Source organism: Paramisgurnus dabryanus, chromosome 16 (genome assembly GCF_030506205.2).
Source record: "Paramisgurnus dabryanus chromosome 16, PD_genome_1.1, whole genome shotgun sequence".
Taxonomy (NCBI): Eukaryota; Metazoa; Chordata; class Actinopteri; order Cypriniformes; family Cobitidae; genus Paramisgurnus; species Paramisgurnus dabryanus.
Genome location: NC_133352.1, coordinates 1508885 through 1530710, shown reverse-complemented (window position 1 = coordinate 1530710; position 21826 = coordinate 1508885). Strand labels below are relative to the sequence as shown.

The following is a 21826-nucleotide window of genomic DNA, read 5'->3' as shown; positions in this document are numbered from 1 at the left end:
TCGAAAATTCACCCTTAAAAATATTGGAATATTCAAAACAGCGATTAGCTCTATTATATGGGATGAGGTTATGTTGTCGCAGGATGTTATCAAAGTTTATGATTTATTTTTGACTCTTTTTAATACTGCTCTGGAATCAAGTTTTCCTTTGATAGCTGTGAAATCCAATGTAGCTAGAGACAAACCCTGGTTTACCGGCGAATTGAGGAAAATATCTAGAAAGAAAAATCGGTTGTATCGTAAGTCTGTTATCAAGCCTACTCCTCATAACCTAGAAACATACAAAAGATATAGAAATCAATTCACAAGCTTAATTAAGGCGACTAAAAAAAAGTTTTATGCTGACCAGTTTAATCGAGTCTCTAATGACATTAAATCAACTTGGAATATTATAAATCAGATTCTGAGACGTAATAGGAAAGCTGTTTCTGCACCCACAGAGATGAGGGATTATGCTAGGTGTCTATCAGACCCTATTGACATAGCTGACGGATTTAATAATTTCTTTACCAAAATTGGTTCTGATTTGGCAAAAAATATCCAGAAAACTGATATTGATCCATGTAGTTTAATAAATGGACGGTACCCCCCCCTTCCAAATTTTGATCACCCAACTATGCAAGAGGTTTGTGATATTATATTTTCTTTAAAGAACTCTGCCCCTGGCCATGATGGTATTAAGAGTATTCTCCTTAAGGAGACTATTGATTATATTATTCAACCTCTTACTTATGTATTATCTTTGTCATTTCAAACCGGTATTATTCCCCAAGCTCTTAAAATTGCGAAAGTTATTCCTATTTTTAAATCAGGTGATACAAAGGTGTTTAGTAATTATCGTCCCATATCCATTCTTCCCTGTATTTCCAAAATATTTGAGAAACTCGTTTATGAACGATTGAATAAACATTTAATTATTAATAACATTATATATGAACATCAATATGGGTTTCGGAAAAATATTCAACAGAACATGCATTAATTCAGCTTGTAAATTATATATTTAATGCCCTTAATAATAAAAAATTTGCTCTTGGTGTCTTCCTTGATTTGAGCAAGGCTTTTGACACGGTTTCACATGATATTTTGATTTCTAAGCTTAATAGATATGGAGTGGAGGGTACTGCCTTAGTTTGGTTCCGTAATTACCTTATTAACAGAGAACAATTGGTTTCTGTTAATGGTTTCTTATCTAAAACTTCTAAAATTTCATTTGGGGTTCCTCAGGGCTCTATCCTGGGTCCTTTATTGTTTTTAGTTTACATTAATGATTTATTTCTTTGTTGTGATCATTTCCTACCAATATTATTTGCAGATGACACTAATCTTATTGCAGTACGTGAGGATTTTGTCACCTTGATTCAACATGTTAATGACGAGTTAAAAATATTATCTAATTGGTTTCATACAAATAAGCTAACGCTCAATGTTAAAAATTTTTATTTTATGATATTTCACAACATTAATAAATTATATCCTAAAGAACATGCTGGTGTAGAAATCGACGGAGTACCAGTTACTCAAGTGGCTTCAACAAATTTTCTAGGTGTTATGATTGATGAAGGTTTAAATTGGTCCAAACATGTTGATCTAGTCTGTACAAGATCCTCTAAAATGTTAAATATACTAAGAATTGTTTTTCCTTCAATCCATTCATCTGCGCATTTAACGCTTTATTATAGCTTTTTATTTCCCTTTATGAACTATTGTAATATTGTCTGGGGTGCTACCTTTCCCACTTATCTTGCTAAAATTTCTAAAATTCAGAAGAAGTTCTTGCGTATGATCTCCCACTCTTCTAAATATGCTCCTTCCGCACCTTTATTTCTCAGATATAACATTTTATCAGTTGAAAAAGTTAATGTCTATTTATCATGTATATTTATGCATAAGTTTATTTATAAGAGAGAAGATTTCCCACAAACATTACAACACTTTTTTACTTTTATTTCTGATACTCATATCCATCATACAAGGCATAGTGAAATTAATTTTGTCTTACCGTTCTCTAGAACTTCAGGTCATAAAACTGACCTTTGTTTTAGAGGTCCACAACTATGGAGTGAATTAAGTTTGTCCTTAAGATCCATGTCTACACTGTTTCTCTTTAAAAAAAAAACTGTTGAAAGACCTTTTGATGTTACAATGACAGTTTTTCTCTCATTATCCCATAGTACATTAAGTCTACTTATCCTTATATGCTGTTCTTTATTTTCGTTTTTTTTTCTTCGTTTTTTTCTTTTACTTTTACATTTACTTTCAACTTTATCCATTTACATCTCTAACTTTAAGTTAATTATATTAGGTGAATTATGCTTCTGAATTCATGTTCTTTCCCTTCATTTTTATTTATCTAAATTGTCTGTGTGCCACCTTGTTCTTTAATTATTTTTTTATCATTGCATGTAAGTGGAGTGGAACTCTGTATAAATGCGTCTCTACAATGCGGTCGTTCTTAGAAGTATCCATACTAATAAATGTAGGAATCGTTTCGTTTTTAAATTACGAGCATCGCGGTACTTTTGAAGTATCGGTGCATCATGCAACACTAGTCTCAACACACTTTCACTGGTATCAAAATTTCATGAGTCACATGATATGTTTTTGTGATTTGTGAACAAAATTAAATGGTAGTTGGTTTACTTGAATATTTTGAGTACTCTGAACTTGTCAGGTTTTACAGTGTTCTGTTAAGTTGTAAAATGTAGATATTTGAGTACAGGAAACTTAAGAAAAACAAGGCAATCAAAACTTTTTTAAGTAAACTACTACTACAATCTAAGTTACATAAATTATATAATTTAATTTATATAAGACTTTATCTAAGTTTAGATAAAAAATTTTTTTTATTTGAATTGAAGTTGTCAGTACTCAAAACTTTTAAGTTGTCAAACTTAGGAAAATATCGGCAATCAGTTGCCTCAACTTTTTTGAGTTAGTAGAACTTATCCGGGTTTACAGTGTGCAAATTAAGCGAGTGGGGCTGAATAAGTGCGCATGACAACACCGGCCCTCGTAGCCAAAAAAATAAAACTGGCCTACCTGGAATTCTCCCGGTTTTCCTTATGGCCAATCCAGGCCTGGGATCAGATCACATTTTATGGCAAATCACTGCAGAAAATCAGTTTGTTCCTAGGGGGTTCACATACTTTTTGTATCCCACTGTATTGGGTTGGACGATATGGCCAAATTTTTTATCGACGGTGTACCATGAATGCCCAAAATGAATGCCTGTATAAAAACTTCTAAACAAATGAATTTACCAAGTCTATGAAGCCTTCTCCTATAAAACTATATAATATTTATAAAAATAAAAATGGTATAAATAAATTGATTTTCATTTTTTATTTGTATTAAGCCTTCATACAAAATTTAATGTAAACTCACTGTCTAATAATTAGACTTTAGGGCTCACCTTTAATATTAATAAGGTTCATCTGAATGTCAGTCAGTGATAAAGGCTGTAATACAGGGGTCTCAAACTAATGGATCATTTTAATAACAAATTCTACAGTCACAGTATTAACTTTCATAGTTCCATAATTTTGATCAATTTACTATTATAGTAATATGTGGAAAATTTGTATTAAATATCCTAAGTGAAAGTGACCCTAAAAATTTTGAATGGTAATAGGCTATTTAATGATACATAAGATAGTTGGACAGAAACATCAAAGCTCTATTTGTAATTGCATAGCAAGTTGCATAACCATATACTAGCATTGTACATAATAAATACTCATAACGGTACCAATAACTGTCTACATACTTCTATCTATTGCAAGTTTCTTTCCCCCTTTTTAACACGTGAATCTGATTTTTCTCATCCGAAGTTCATTTTGTGTTGCATTACATCTCCTGTTCTCACTCCCTATCAGGGCCGGCCCTGGGCATAGGCGGAATAGGCAAATGCTAAGGGCGCCGCAAACCCCTTGGGACGACCGTGCGCCCAAATTATTATTTTTTAATATATGTATATAAACATTATAAATATTTAATTCTGCACAAGAAAACAGCAGTTATTAATGAATTATTAGTAGCATAGTATCTCGGAAGATCGTGCTTGTTAAATAGCTCTATACTGCACTGAAGCGGCAGTTTAAAATATAAACCCAGAATTCAGCGAACGTCAAGACAAAGAAAACGTAAACAACAATCAGACCGAGATGCAGAATTTACATAATGTTACACAGACCATGTTTAAATTTCAATGTTTCTGGACAGAAATACCAACTTGTTCACTTTGGTATTAATAAGTGCTGGCCGCGGTGATGAAGACGCGCTCGGACGGAGTACTGGTGGCACATGCACAGATATTTACGTGCAACCCATTGGAAACTATTATTCGTTATTATATAATTATTATTCGTTATTTTACTTTATTACTTTCACTTAAGAAGAGTTCTGCACTTTTTATTTCAACATTTCTCTTTATATAAATACTATTTTGTACTTAAATCTATAATTTCGTTACTAACCCAACAAACTCATCTGCGCTTTCCGATAGGTTGCACGTAAGAGGAAAAGTATAGCATTCTTCCACTTGAGAAGAGTTGTGCATTTTTAACCTTTTTTAAAAAAAAATATCTCTTTACCAAAAACATTTTTTTCTTATATTTAAAATCTATAGTTTCGTTATTTTACTAACCCAACTAATGACTTGTCCGCTTTCCAAGAGATTGCACGTTAAATATCTGTGCATATGTGCCACCAGTACTCCGTCAGAGCGGGTCTTGGTCTTCAGCACCGCGGGGAGCAGCCAGCACTCCAATGCGCAGCTTATTAATACCAAACAAAGTGAACAAGTTGGTATTTCTGTCCAGAAACATTGAAATTTAAACATGGTCCGTGTAACGTTATGTAAATCCCGCATCTCGGTCTGATTGTTGTTTCCGCTTTCTTGTTCTTGACGTTCCCTAAATTCTGGGTTTGTATTTTAAACTGCCGCTTCAGTGCAGTATAGCCACAATATGCGTGCGTGCGTGCGTGCGTGTGTGTTTGTTTCCAAAATATTTTCAAAATAAAGAAAAACAAGACAAAGCTGTGCAGTTTGTGTTTCTGTATAAGTTTATGAGTAAAATGATTGGAACACAATTGTGATTCTAAAGGGCACCAGGTGAAATCTTGCCTAGGGCAGCAAATTGGCCAGGGCCGGCCCTGCTCCCTATATCAGTGTTCTTCACTCCCAATCCTAGAGAGCCAGTGCCCTGCAGAGTTTAGCTCCAACCTTAATCAAACACACCTACCTGTGATTTTCTAGTGATCATGAAGACATTGATTAGCTTGCTGGTGTGTTTGATTAAGGTTGGAGCTAAACTCTGCAGGGCACCGGCTCTCCAGGATTGGGAGTGAAGAACACTGCCCTATACGGTGTCACCATTGGAAGTTGTGACTTGACGTGAACTAACCCCCCACCTCCTTCTCGTATTCTGGGTGACAGCTCTTCTCTGAGCAAACACTAGATTCATTGATCGCATAATAACAATAATATGATTTGACGCGAGGCACAGATGAGCGATTTAAATTGATTAGGCATTACGTTTTTGCTTAGCTGCGAAAGACGCCACGCGCTCTAAAGGAAAAAGCGCATTGACTGGCGTTTAACACGTGTTTTTAGACGTGGCACAGGACGCTATAATTTATATCGGAATATCGGAAATGTGTTTAGAGGCCATATCACCGTTATTGAAAAAATATATACCACAACATATCGATATTGAATTATTGTCCAGCCCTACTCCTACCTACAAATAATTCCATTTCACTTCACTTTCAAATTCACCTGATAAGTACATTTCTTACAAATGAAGAGTTTTGTTGCAAAACGAGATAAATCCATTTTTTTTACATTTTTGTCAAACATGTTTATTTTTATGTTATTATGTTATTATTTTGTTTTATGGTGCTACTTAGCTGTATTTTTTAAGTTATGAAGTTTTAAACAAAACAAACCAACTGCAGTTGAATTGATGCTAATTGGAATGCACAACCAAAAAACGAGATTTCTGAAGAATTAAAAAAAACTGAATTATCTCCTTTTGCAACGAAACTCTTCAAATGTTGAGAAGGCAGCATGAATGTATAATGAATATTTTACTATTCAGATTAGTCTCAATATAAATTCAATTTGCAAATGAAAGAGAACCGGATATAACAATCACTTAAATTCGTTTTGTGGTTTAGCATATTCTGCATGTTTAAACTTTATTAAAAAAAATGCCTAAGGGTGATGGATCACTTGCAGAGATGATTATACTGTACCAAAAGATATTTTTCTACAAAAACAAGAATAACTGTGGGAAACAGGGCTGGATTGTTGTTCTACAACAAAGACTTATAAGTACTCCATCAATATAAAGTTAATATCCTTGTTAATTCTAGTCCAGTTGAGATCATCAGAGTAGTGTATCGAGTGTTGATGTCGGCTTTACTCCATCGATTCTTCTCCATTCTTAAAAGTGTTCATCCGTGCCTGTTAAAATACAGAATTTTATTTTACTTCAGAAATGTAACAGCATAATATCTATACCACTAAAAAGTGGATTTCAAAACGAGCACATACATATACACATAAAACGCAAACAATACTAGGTTACAATACTTTAATGCTAACCTATTAAGTTCTCCACAAGAGCTTGTGGTTCAGCTGAATAAGGCAGCAGTGTACTATCTCGGAAAAGAAGACCTATATGAACAAATTCTTAGGGCCAATCTCATTTCTCTGTCTTACCCCTTCCCCTTTGTCTTCGTTTTCCCCTTGCCCCTCAAAACCGAGTGAAGGGGTAAGACAGATCGTTCCTCTAAAAAAACGAGACACCACTCGATTACCATTTGTGTCATCTTCTCTTGCCGCCAACTGGCTGCTACATCAGAGGCGACAAGCGTTGACATAAACAAAGAAGATGCAGTCGTCTTTGGTTGTGGTCTCTATTGCCTGAGCTGAGCTCAACAAATAGTGCATAACTTAGCTGCTAAAACATTACAATTAAAACAGCTGGAACATTTTATTAAAGGTATCATAAAACATGCGTGTCATAATATAATATCAATTCAACTGCTTAAATAACGTTTTTTGTGTGACTCCTTCACAGTTCAACATTCACCCATAAAAAATCTTGATGCCGGTACTCCTGAGAAGTTCCTACATTAACGGTTAACCCTCTCTTTCAAGTGTGGTCCTTATCACAATTAGTTTCAGGGGCTATGTATCCCTACTCCTTGGCCCTAGCCCTGGATCAAAATGAGAATTGAGACGCCACTTCCCCTCACATGAACGCGCAAAACCGAGGGGGAGAGGTAAGAGAGAAATGAGACGCACCCTTACATATGGAGCGTTTTTATGGACAATATTAAAAAGGAATTGCAAATTGTATTTGCAATTGCGTTTCCTATTTGTGGTTGTAAAAACTGTGACTTAATTCAAACGCAAATGCAAACTGTTTTCATTTCCGTTTAAGTGAACGTACAATACATGCCAAATTTCAAAGTCAATTTGCAAATGAATTTTGCAAATTTAATGCACATTCTGGGTAGAGAATTGATGCGCCTAAGTCTTATAATACTGGGCTTTCTGGTCGTTTATGGGCTTTCTGGGTGCAAAATTGATGCACTTGAAGCATCCTCTCATGAGAATCCTCACACAGCAATGGAAAGTTTATAACTGTTAAAACACAAAAAGAATAGAAGTGCCAGGTGCTCAGCACAAAGTGAATTGCATCCATACAACGGCTTACTGAGACTTCATAAAATCAGATCTTTAAAATAGCCTACAGTTATCTTGTGTTTGCGTGTGTGAATGACGCGTTTCATTCGTCCGCTTCACCAGTGGATTATTAACTCAGTTTGCGAGTAAGTTACAGTGTTTCCTTGAACTAAAATATTTTTAAATGCGCGTTTGTTCCTTCACATGAAGCTATTGAGTGTATTTAAAGACTTTGAATATAGTGCATAAATGGTGCTTTTTTATGGTGCTTTTATAATACGTTGTCCTTTTAATAGCTTGTCAGTAACAACCACGGCTAACGCACATATCGGAATTGGATCAGTCATGTTGTCTGTCCCCGATCCGATGTCTGATCCAGACAAAAAGCCCGGATCGGACCTGATACCAATCCTGCATATCGGTTCGGGACATCCCTAGTAAGGATCTTGCCAAACTCAAATGAAATAACAATCTAGTGTTGTCACAATACCAAAATTATTGGTTTGATTCCGATACTTTTTCTGAAAAGGGAGAAACACTCTCAAATCTCATTGCTGTGCTTTATATTAAAAACAGGACAAAATTCTAATCATATAACACACTAATAAATGAACATGAACAGCAGATATATTTAACATTTAAGCAAAATATAAAATATATTACAATTTAAAAAATTAATTAGAGCAATGGCATTCAAGGTAAAAAAAAGAATAATTTAGCAGCATTATCTTAGTTTTTCTCTAGTGAGCATTAGCATAGTAAAAAAAAGATAAACAAGTACTTAAACAAATGCATTGCTTTTTGTTTGTTAATGTTAATACATTAACATTTATATGATAAACAGATTATAGTGTAAATGTGAAAATATACCTCACTGAACGACATGAGGGTTAATAAATGACGTGTTTTTGTGAACTTAAAGCACAACAGTACCTGGGTTCATTAACTTTTTTTTTTGTCGGTCCTTCAGTGCTTTGCTAGCGCCGTTAGCACACGGCTCTGTAGCAACGCATATTTGGCTTACTTCACTTGTGTCCTTCGGGTTCGCATGTTTATTTGACTCGCATCCGAAAAAACCTCCACACAGCAATGCTGCTTGGCTTTCTTGTACTGTTAAACCAGAGCGAACGAGATGAGGAGAGGAGGCGGAGCACTGCATTCACGTGCACTGTGTGTGCGGCGCCGTTTAAAAGAAAAAGAGAGAGAGAGTGAGAATGCGCAGCTGGTGTTTGCAGAGTTACATAAAAAAACAACTCGCAGCTCGTCTCGGAGTATCGATTCCGCGGGACACGAATATTGGAATCGTTTGAAAATTTCAGTATCGATATGTATCGAAATATCGATAATTTTGACAACACTATAACAATCCCCTTTGCATTTGCGTTTCCAATGCCTGCACTTTCCAAAATGTATACATTAAATTATACATTACCTCATATAACATATTGCAGGTTATATTGCAGCCATTATTAACCAAATAAGCACGGTTTCAAAAGTATGAGTTTTATAAATATGGCAGGGTCATAACTCGAAAGACATAGGCAATTAAATTGCAAATGGACTTTGATTTAACATTTGAAATTTGGCATATATTGTATTTGCATAAATGGAAATGCAAACAGTTTGCATTTTCGTTTGAATTAAGTACAGTTTTTACACCCAAAGTAGGAAACGCAATTTGCTTTTAATATTGTCCGCAAAAACGCTCCATACTTACAGTGTAAGTCAAGCTCAGTCTTTCAAGGCAGTTCCCCCTTTGTCTAAACTCTGTGAACTGTGTCAGTGTTTTATAAGTCACAGTACATGTAGAAAAAACCCAGGAAGATGAATTAATATTCTTAGTGAGTTTTGCCCCAAGCTTACAGTCATAAAATTGAGCCTTGTCCAAAAAGCAAAGGGAGAGGTGTTGCAATTTATAGCAATATAAATTAAATTACACTATTCTCAGTATTACACACAGCTCTAATTTTAAATAAAAATCTTTTTATGCATTACAGATTATCTATTGTAAATGATACATAAATTTTGATATTTTTACTAACTACTGTATACAGACCACCTGCGCACCACATAGATTTTTAATTAGATCCATTTTAATGAATATCTATGAGAATTTATATTTGTACAGATACATCCTTAATGCAACGCTTATAAACTTAGCCTTTAGCACTGTAGAATACAATAACATTTTGTATTATAATTTCATTTTATGATCCAAAGCCACATCAGCTCACATATGGTTATTTAAAACACTCGAATTCTGTTATAAAGTGAGTTTGTAGCAAAAACATGGTTTTAATCCCACTATTTGTTGTGTTTTGATGGTGTGCTAAGATAAGCTTATGCTTTTAGTGCAAAGGCTTCATGAACTGTATCTAATTTTAGTTTGGTTATGACTTTTTTGGGGTTTTCAAAAGAGGGGGTTGACGTAATATAAATGAAAGTTATTTTGTGTCAGTATATACAGTAGTGTCAGTACTACATTCAACTACTATATAAATGTTGAATACAATGTATAATAATGCAATATTCACGGGTCCTGAATCTGATAATGCCAAATGTCTTCTTACCAGTAAAAAGTAGGGGGGCGGGGGGCCCTCTAAGATTATCTTGTCCCAAGCCCAGACAAGACTGTCAGCTGGCCTGGGTGCCTCTACAATGAGGAACTGTGAGGTTGGCTACAGATTTGCATACTATGAGTTAATTGGACAGGTACTTTCATGTAAACACATGCGGAGCGTATTCGGTACCATACATTAGCGGTTTTATGCATTGTTTTTCACCAAACTATATTAGAAATGTGTGGTCAAATCAAACACGGTGCCCCGCGGTGCACATGCATGCCGAACGGTGGGAGGTTAAGGGGAAGGTTTGATTCTTTACCATACCGATGCACCCCTACTCTATACGCATGTTTACAGATGTTTTCATAATTTTTAAAACACTATATACATTTTTTTTTATTAAGCTTAACAATAGCATTCGTCTTGTAAACGGATTTGAAAGGATCATGTTGCATCACGTAGTGGATGGAGTCAAGGGAGATCAGAGATAGGGACTCGAGTTTGAGACTCGAACTCGAGTGCGACCGAAGTCGCACACACAGTGACTTCAGACTCGACTTGAGACTCGTCCTCAAAGACTTTAGACTCGACTCGGACTTGAGCCGCGCGACTCGTGAAATTTTTTTATTTTTATGAAACGTCTGATGAGCTCGCTGTTATTCCCCTCCCTACATTACCTACAACCTCCCCACGACATAACTCGTGACGTTAACTGCTCCGCGCGCGCTGCCGCAAACATACATGTCGACTGCACCGGCCGCTGCTGTGCTATTCATCTGAAGCTTTGGGTAGTGCTGTGACGGATCCGCGGTTCGGCTCGCATGCGATTCAGTGATTAATATGCAATTTAAATAGGGTAAGTTTATCATTAACGTGTTTCTAAGGCTTGCAATTATTTAAATGGTTACACAATTTAACTAAAGTGAGCAGATTTCTGTGAGGTTAAATGTCAGGTCCAGAGTTTCGCTACTTTGTGTCATACTGTAGTCCATTAACATACATTTGCTGAATAAAATGATGCAGGCTATTCCAGAGATGGGAGTGTCTGTTTCATGCATTTGGGCGTTGCAGAAGAACACGTGCTCTGGATACGCGTGTTTGTAATGTTTAATATTTTGCTTTAAATGTAAAATTATGACAGAACATGTAATTTATTAATTAAATTTTAACAAACCAAAATAAAATAAACAAATCCTACTAAAGTAACGTTAGCCTACGTGTTTTATATAACTGCCTTCTTATAATAAACCCAAAGAAATGAAGAAATAATGATTAATAACAATTTATTATCTTTATTAATTAACATTACCATAGACCCCTTGCACGTGACGTCACGCTCTACTCGCGCAAATTATGGACGCCATGACGGACGTCGGAAGCGCTATGTTGTAGACGGACGGCAAGCCGAACAAGTACGTGTTTGTGTTCGTTAGGGTCATAAAATGGTTATTTCGTGTTGCTATGATGCACCTACCGTTACAGAAAAGTGGCATAAATACATTATTTTTACATGAATGTTATTGTTTAATGCTGCAGTGACACCATACATTTCATAGCTGCCAACTCTCACGCATTCACCGTGAGACCCACGCAATTGACCCCATTCTCACGCCACACATCCATTTTCACGATGTAAGTAGCTAAACCAGTGCTCGCAGTACTGACACTTTTATATTTTAGCGTACCTTCACTGTCTTTTGCGTGCCACCACTTCTCATGTTGCTAGTACTTTGCTGCAAAGAGTCAAAGAGCATTTCACTTTATGTGGCGCTGCGCAGGAAGTTCGGCAGCGAGGACATCAGAGTACCGCGAGAGCAAGTCGAAATGTTACAAAAGGGTCCGCCTTTACCTTTGCTCTTGCGTTACTCTGATGTCATACGCCGATCAGTCAGCTCCGCACCAGTCGAACACACAAAGCGTCAAGGTCTGGATGTAAAGCAGAGACCTGCCCGGATTCCACGCACGCAGATACCCTCAGAAAACAGCAATTTTAATCAACCATCACTCGCGTGTGCATGTTTGCAAGCAGTACAAGCCTGCGTGATGTTTGCGGTGACAGGTTTTAATAAAAGAGAAAAAGTCAATTGATATTTGACATCTATAAACAATAATATATACGAAATATAATTATATGGTCTTGACATACACATTATCTGTTGCTTTAGTTTAAAGGATAATTCCGGTATTTAACACTTTGGGTCTCATTTCTGGTTTGTTTTGGATGAACTACAGTGATGGACACAGAAATTTTGACAATGGGTCGTGTCTTGAGTTTTTGACTCATTTAGAAGCGTCTCTTGACTGCTTTAGAATGGAAGTCAATGGCCATGCACAAACATGTCATTAAAACAACACTTAACGTTCATTTTCAAAACTGTGCTACTCACCGAGTGGTTCGTGGTGTTCGTTGATGATTGAAAACAAGTTGTGTAGCGAAATACAGTTTCTGTCGTGTTTTATTTGGCATTTTGTAAAATTCCATTGACTTTTCTTGGAAGACTCATTGCTCGCTGATATATCACTCCGCCGCCGGGAAACAGAAAAGGGTCTGTTTATATGTGGTTGTAGTTTTTTCGCTCGGTTTCTCTCAGAAGAAATTTTTCCCATATTTGTAGGGCTGGACAAGAATATTCAAATATTTGTTACGTGGGTTGACATTCGATTTTCAGTTTTGAGATTCGAATATATATATATAAATATACAGCGTTAATGCAGAGCTTTTGCCAAGCAGGAAGTGCGCTTCACGCCCCCGCACGATAGGTGGCGCAGAGAGACCAACATCCATAGCCAACAGCCACCAAACGCCACCAGTGGAAGAGATCGCCTCGGACAGTGGCATTCATGCTTATAGTGTTGTAAATAACGTTCGGTTTCTTGCAAAAACTGATTGATTTGCTTCACAAGACTTCAATATGTCACACGGAGTTATGGGGGATTACTTTTGTATTGGATGTATATGCTTTAGCTCTTAAAGTGTGCGGATCGGTTGACTTGCATGACGGAGCACTGGGGTTTCTGCAAAATATCTTCTTTATTGTTCTACTGATGAAAAAAACATACTGGATGGTGTAAGTGTTATAAATAAACTTGATTTTGAAAGTATGCTACCGTTTTATTACAGTTTGTTGAACTTCGTTCATTTATTTTCGTTGTTTTATTGAAATAGCCTACCCTTTACGTTGTCAGTAATTACTGTGCTGCTTATTTCTGATACGGGAATGTTTGTTTGTTAGAAAAATGTTAGGCTACCTTATTAAAAGTATTGCTCTTGTGTTTTGTTTCACTAATGCTGTTCACGCAGGACACGTGACAGGCACGCCGCTTCCGGCTTGCGCTGTTCTGTAGTATTTTTAAAGTTTATTAATTCTAAACGTGTCGCATGTCCATATTGCACGAAAAAAAGGCACTACACTCCCTTAGGTCCGCAGCAACACATCCGCCACATAATAAAACTGTAGACAGACACACACAGAGATTCCTGCCTTTATTAAAGAGAAAAATATGTTCAGCCCCTCCTTCCGAAGCTTCAAATATTCAATTTGATTTCTACTAGAGCTTCGAAGCTCAAAAAATGTTAATAGGAACAGCCCTACATATTTGATGGCTCAGTGACCGGTTTGAAGTTGAGCTCGATTGTGACTGTCTACACGCTAGACACCGAGCGTACTTGTATGGCTGTTGTGGTTGTCGCCATCAAGTGGTCAGGAGTGTGCTAACGCTTCAGACTCAAATATAGAGCGAAAGTATATACGTGGTTGTGAGGTATCTGAAAAAATAGTTCCACTATAGCAAATAACACGGATTGAAATCATAAATTGCGCCAATATATTTGTTTTTAATCATCAACGAACACCACGAACCACTCGGTGAGTAGCACAGTTTTGAAAATGAACGTTAAGTGTTGTTTTAATGACATGTTTGTGCATGGTCATTGACTTCCATTCTGAAGCAGTCAAGAGACGCTTCTAAATGAGTCAAAAACTCAAGACACGACCCATTGTCAAAATTTCTGTGTCCATCACTGTAGTTCATCCAAAACAAACCAGAAATGAGACTCAAAGTGTTAAATACCGGAATTATCCTTTAATATAAACTACTCATTTTGTTTATTTGATTGTGACAGTCCCTCTTTCACCAATCACAAATCATCACGTGTATACTTCTCTTTCTCAGTGGATAAACTGAATCAAAGCTGCTGTTATCTGCAGTTATACATTTTACAGAGACCAGTAGCCTAATCATTAGATTTTAAGAACTTTTTTGGCACTTTTATCAGAAGGAAAGCATAATAGAAGTGTATAAAATAATAGTAAAGACTCTAATCTCAGGCATTTAAACTCAGTAAAAGCTTTTATTTTAATTTAATTTTAAAATATGATTCGATTTGTATTGTGAACCATTTTAACGCAGTCTTTTCCAACTATTTAACACAGAAATAGCTAAAATCCACACTATTATCAATTGGCAAATGGTTAGGACTTATATAAAAAATTATTACCACAAACCCCCCCCAAAAAAATCTCACTCCAAGCTGAACTCAGAAGTTGGCAGCTCTGCAGACTTTTAAAAGCCTTAAGATCAGCACCAGTGTATGGGGATATCCCGTTTACCACATAGTGGTACAATTCATGCGGGCTGAAGTTGGGCAGACTCGGCGTTTAATGAGGTCCGTGAAAATTGAAGGAGGAAGAAGGTAAGGGTCGGTATCCAGTCCCGCTATCTCTAACTTCTCTAAATAGCGCTTTTTGTGAGGACCTACCAAATGCCCTACCTCGACCGATAACGGCACAACAACTTCCTTAATATAAGAAGCCATGTATTTTAGTGTAATATATATTTAAACTGTTTAAAACTAATCAAAAATCCCGCTCGTCTATTACTTATCAACCTAGTGCGTCAGTGATTTTGCCGTCCAGCATGGAGTCGTCACGTGGTCTAGGTCACGTGTTTGCAAAGGGTCTATTCCGGAGTTGAACAACTTTGAACGGAGTTTCTTATAACGTTAATGATATTACAGTGGCCAGTCTTAACAGTGTTCAATATTCAGCTTGTCTTAATTTAATTATTTTATTCTGCCGAATGCGAAAAAACATCCATATCTGATGGGACTCAGGAAATACAATATACGCGCATTATTAAGACCTTACGGCAGATCACGTTGGCCAAAACATGAAATGAACCGCGTTTTCAAAACATATTGCGGGCAAACACAGACATTTGCATCCGGACGGGATTAAATTTCTCAGAGGACCTCTGAGTTCGGCGAAAAACAGTAGGTAGATTGCTCTGGAATTCTTACGGAGGTCGTCAGAGAAAAACACAGACATGGCCGATTCGGACGGGATTAAAAACACAGAGGACCTCTGAGAAGCACAATTTTCTCAAAGGTCCCCCTGTAAAACTAATCCCGTCCGAATAGGGCTTAAGTCACAGCTTTAGCACTATAATTCCAGATTCAAACAAGAATAGCATGACACTTTATGGCTTACTGAACTTTTTCTTGACCAGTTCAAGGTTGCTGGAAATGAACACTAACTTATCAATAGGTACGCTTACATGCAACCAAAAAATCCGTTTGTAATCGTATCGATGGCTCAATCTTATTGAAAAGCCTTTATGTAAACACCTTAATAAATACGATTGAGGACGATCGGATGCGAATTTGGATCATATTGAAGGGGGTGGTGTACTCAGATCTGTGATCCAATCTTCAGGAGAAAAGTGCGGATGTAAAAGCATGAATCGTAGTATTTTCTAAATCGGATCAGGCATGAAAACGGGTCAGGGGTGAAAAAGGTGAGAAGAGTGCTCGAGGGGCGACGTGGCCTCTGATGGGTCCGCAAGGTGGGGGGACTCCCCCAAAATAAATATTACGGCCTCATTATTGTTTATTCTTAAGGCATGGGATTGGCCAAGGACAAAAAAAGAAGGAAGGAACCTAACATCCCAGCAGAAACCAAATAATATCACACTATAAGCAAAAAATACATTATGGCCATTATTTCAATAATTAATTTCTGACGGACAATTTTTAAAATGTAAACATTTGACTAGTAACAGAATCCATGTCTAATTAAATGGGTTGATAAATCTGAAAAGCTGTAACAAGTAGCATTCCCTTACTATTTTACATCTGCAACTATTTTATTTAGCCATAATCTGACCATTAGTCGCAAGGCCACACAATTTTAAGTTGGCCTTGGAATAGGGTGGACCTGAAGGCCTATGTAATTTAAAATTACTTAATTTTACAAATATAGTACTGGTTAAATTAATTAAATTATGGTTTTTGAGTCATGGGTTGAATAATTTTCAGATCAGCAAAAAGGTGATGTGGGAAAATAAAATAAGAATAAATCAAGAATTGATAAGCATATAAAATAGAAAAAACAAAGTTGCAAATAAAGTAAGATCTAACAGTATTGATTAGGTAGAGAAACAGTATCAAATTAATATAACACTGTTTTCATTCTATAAATTAAATATAATTGATCTTTTTAAAGCTATAAAGGTGATTTTCCTTTTGTCTTCTGTAGTTTGACTAACATAATGACTCAAACATAAGCATTTCTTATAAGATGAACTGTCCCTTTAACACCGGTGGAGAAGCGCTGATCTATACACTGACACATATGATCAACTGCCCACTTATAATAAACAACTGTTTTAATGAGAATACTTGCAGAGACTGTGGTATTACAAGATAATTTGTGCGTATATCTCCTGTCAAGCCCATAGAAATTATGTGTTTGCGTGATTTTTGAAACGGGCGTTCAGTGTGTGGGCTTTTGAGTTTGCCCCGAAAACAGTTCACTGTAGCTTCTTTGTCGCTCAAATAGTGTAAAATTGCTTAAATGTTACTGTAAACGATAAACTTTTTTATTAACAGTAGTAGCAGCATGTTCTTATTAACAGCATTTCATGCAGTATTTTCCTGTTTTACTATATTTACATTTACGTATATAACAGCAGTAGGCTAGTAACGTTAGACCAATGTGACTTACAAGCGAGGAGTATGTCCATCATTCGTTCAAATCCATTCCAATAAAAAATCTTTCAACTCACTTTGAAGCTTCAGTCTGTGTATAAACTGTATGTTGTTTTAATTGAATCACACCTCAGAATTCTGCAGTTATAGTTTTACAGCGTTTTGTGTCTTACACTTGACTTTACGTCCCGAAGGCAGTCACTCTACGCATCTTCATAAAGCATGTGAAGCATATGACGAAGTACACAGAAAAGACAGATGACATCACAGAAGCGCGAGAGCAGTTCGAAAGCAGAGTCCTTATGACTTCTCGATTCACTCTCGTGATACTTCGATGTCACCTGCCTGCCTGTCGGTTTTTGCAGCACAGCATGAACTCAGACAAACCTAATGTCTGGGATACATGTTGGATAACGGCGAAGGGTGCGTCAACAAACAACACGCACATACCCCCCGACCCCCCAAAAATGTTTTCTCATCGAATCTACACGATTCACGTGGGTCACCTTTTTTGGCTTCAAAACAGCGAATTTCGCCGAAAGGTGAGGGATCCTCATGCCTGTCGAATGCAAAAATACATTGTGCACAAGCGCAGAACATTTGTGCCCAAGTTCACATCTTATATTAAACTCTTATATCACATAATTCATGTCACAGAAACACGCAATAGCAAGGCAGTGGCATCACGCATATTAAGGTAAGGAACATTTTTGAATTTCACAAGGTTCAATATCATATCTACGCGGATGATACCCAGCTGTAAATGTCAATAAAACCTGAAGCAACACCTCTTTCAGACATGCTAGCTTGCTTAAATGGCATCAAAAGTTGGATGGGTGAAAACTTTCTTCAATTGAAAACAAAACTGAAGTAATTCTCTTAGGTCCCCCACATTTGGCACATGGTCTGACTCCAGGATTAGGTCCCTTACAAGCCAATATCCGCACTTGTGTAAAAAACCTGGGTGTTGTTGTTGACTCAGAGGTCAAATTCGATAAGCAAATAAACTTTGTTGTTAGTGCTAGCTTCTTCCAGCTTAGGTGTTTACGGAAATTAAAACCCTTTCTATCCTTTGGTGACCTAGAGACACTTATTCATGCCTTCATCTCAACGAGGCTTGATTATTGCAACGCGTTATATGCTGAAATTGATTATAAGATCTTGGTTTTTGTATTTAAAGCCTTGCATAGACTGGCTCCCGCCTATATTTCAGACCTTATTTGTCCATACACTACCCAAAGAACCCTCAAGATCATCTTCAGATAATTGACTAACCGTTCCATCATCACGTTTGAAATCCAAAGGTGACAGAGCTTTCAGTGTATTTGCCCCTAAGCTGTGGAATTTGCTACCTCGGTCAATCAGGTTTTCACCCTCTTTATCTTCATTTAAGTCAGTTCTGAAAACATATCTTTTCTGTCAGGCCTACAAGTAATTTGTAGATCTTAAGCTCTTTTAGGTTTTAACTAATTTTATGTTTTTTATTTTTTGTGATTCTATGGCTATGATGTTGCTGTACATGCTAACAATTTTTTGTATGACTGTTTCTATGTATTTTATTTTGTATTGTGAAGCACTTTGGTCAGCAGAAATGCTGTTTTACAGGTGCTATATAAATAAAGTGACCTTGACCTAAGGTTAATGGGGTAACGCGATGTACATTCTGCCGCGTTTATGTGTACTTTTAAAACATTCGGCTACTTAAAGCAATAAAATAGCCTTGTGACTTTTGAAGTGTGTTTTCATCACCTACAGCTGAATATTTCTTAAGAACAACTTTCTCCAACTCCGCTTTGACTTTAATCCAGAGATAAAGCCTGAACTCGACGAGAGATGCTGTCTGCAGCTAGGCGTTGCCAAGTTCTCTGCTTTTTTAAATTTAGATTTGAGCTACTGTTTAACCTGTTTCCACCAGTTGTTGTTTTTTCTGCGGGTTAAAGATGAAAGTATTTCATTCATTAATTATTGGTATTTGGGCTGTGAATAGTCATTGGGATGCTTTTGGGCTAGTTTTGAATGTCCATTTGGGATGGTTCTGAAACGCGAATCCGGCAACCCTGGCTCTGCGCTTGCGCAGACGTTCGGTTCGGATTCTATAGAATGTACATGTAAACAAACATTTCAATCAGATTGCAATGTTTAGGGTCCATGTAAACTGTATCGTCGTAACCTTCAATCGTAGTAAATTCAATCGGATTGACAAAATTTTGTGAATGTAGACATAGCCAATGTTATCTTGGGTCAGTCTTGAACGCAGTGGACTGACAATAATCCCTGAAGAACTAAATACCCTCTCAAAAGCACAGCTGGATGCAGCAATGCAGAGATACCTTCTGGCAAACTCTAACAACAAGGGTAATGTGCTCCCATTGGTTTTCCACCAGGTGAGTGGATCCTCTTCAGCAATGAGTTCTGGCATTTTGCTATATACCAGAAACTTTCCATTTAAACGGTCACTTGTGAAAAGCCAATGAGTTGCTGTGGCATCACTGCCTTTCTTTTCTCCTTGGATCCTTGAAAAAGATGTTTCAAGTTAGTCTTTGACTTTATAGATGGTCTGACTTGGCTTGAAGCCTCTGCTCCTCCTTTTACATTAGATCCATCATCAGCAGCAGCATCCCTTATTTGGTCAAGAAGCCTTTGTTTGACATCAGACCTCTAGTGAAACAAAGCTATCTTTAAACCTGGGGTCCAGGTAGGTGGCAATGTTGAAAAGTAGCTGTAACTCCTCATCATTATAACGCTTCTCTGAGATTTTCTTTGATTGCACTTTTTATTTCCCTAGCAAGTACAGAATCACCGTCTACATCATCAAGACAAGACCGTATTTTCCACATCAATGGTAAGACAGATGAGAGGGTTGTGTGCTTCTCACCAGAGAGGGCATCTGTAAATGGATTTCTTTCAAAGTCTCTAAAATTGAAATGTCAGTATCTTTAAGCATCAGATGCCATTTCTTTCGGTCCTCTGCCAGTACGGCACATACAGATTGCTGCTGCTCCAAAAACTGTTTGACCATATCATTCGATGAATTCCAGCAGGTAGGTTCGTCATGTATGAGTTTATGATCTGGGAGTGAGAGATGGGTCTGTTTTCTGGTGAGTTGACATGAGAGCTTTGGTGATCTAGTAAATGCAGCCACTGTTTTGCGAAGCCTTGAAAGTGCTGAAGATACCCTGTCAATGTTAACTGCTTTATTTACTGCGAGGTGTAAATTGTGACCAAAACATGGGATCCATTTATAATCGTCTTTGAAGGCCTAAGGAATTAACGGGGCTAGGTTAAATGCAAACACATTCACTACGCGCTGTGCTTAGATGAAGTGCACGCGTCAAAAAAGATAGGTATGTATTAATTTGTCTAAGTTGAGGTAACAACACAGTAAAACATTGAAAAACTGTGGTGTTTTCCTTTAAAGTACATCACAGTTACAGTGACAGCATTGCAGTGCAGTGCAGTGTGTAATGTAAAACTAAGTGAAATCAATATCTTTTAGACTTGTACATTGTTCTATCAACTAGCATTCACATGTGTGGTGTGTACACAGATTAGAACTAACATGCCAATCTGAGCCTGATTTTGTACACAATTCTCTACTAATACTATTTTTGTATTCCTTATTCCTTGTCACTACCGCCTTACATTGTTTAATGGGCTATATCTGTTTCTGTACAAATGGGGTTCCTGTAAGGTTGCTTTGCAAAAATGCACATTTGGAAAAGCATTATAAAAATTAAAAATGACTTGAATACCGTACTTCATCTAATTCAGGCTGTTAGGGAAGATAAAATGTAATAGTTTTCATAAGTCACTAGTGTTGTCACAATACCAAATAAAAAATTTGTTTCGGTACCGATACCAAGTCAAGCATTGTGGTTCCGATACTTTACCGGTACTTTTCCTGAAAAGGGAGAAACACTCTCAAATCTCATTGCTGTGCTTTATTTTAAAATCGGGACAACATTCTAATCATATAACACACTAATAAATGAACATATGAACAGCAGATATATTAAACATTTGAACAAAATACGAAAAACATCTCTATATGCAGTGGTTATAGTGATTCAATTCAATTCAATTTTATTTATATAGCGCTTTTCACAATTGTTAATTGTTGCAAAGCAGCTTTACATGAGTAGATGTAGAGGAGAACACTGAAAATCAATAGATAGTATAAGAAGTAGAATATAGCGGCTAAGGATAAACCGTGTAAGCGAGCGTATTAATAATGTAATGTATACAGTAAAGTGCTAAGTTAACTGCTAACATTCACTTAACCATAATTAATAGTAAATAATGAGCCTTAATAATAACCATATGTTATTTAAGCTGTGATATATGGATAGGTTAATGTTTCCTGTACTTCAATGTCTGATTTATCTGTGGTTAACTTTATATTTGAGTCCATAATTTCTTACAAGGCGTTTTACACATGAAATATACCTCCTTTGCGTAGGTCTCTTTAAATGCTGTTCTATAATAACCTAATATAAATAAATCACTGACAAACATGCACATACTCTGATTATAATAATATAGCCGATAGATCATTTTAGCTGATATTTTATA

At 36.7% G+C, this 21826-nt stretch overlaps 1 protein-coding gene across 1 annotated transcript in view; it reads right to left on the bottom strand.

The window, feature by feature from the left end:
• Positions 1–6170: 6170 nt before the first annotated feature.
• Positions 6171–21826, bottom strand: part of polr1d (RNA polymerase I and III subunit D) — a 65088-nt gene continuing 49432 nt past the window's right edge. The window contains exon 5 of the mRNA XM_065253843.2: positions 6171–6472. Coding sequence (XP_065109915.1) covers positions 6428–6472 — 45 coding nt within the window. The 3' untranslated portion in view covers positions 6171–6427. The remainder of the gene's footprint in view (positions 6473–21826) is intronic.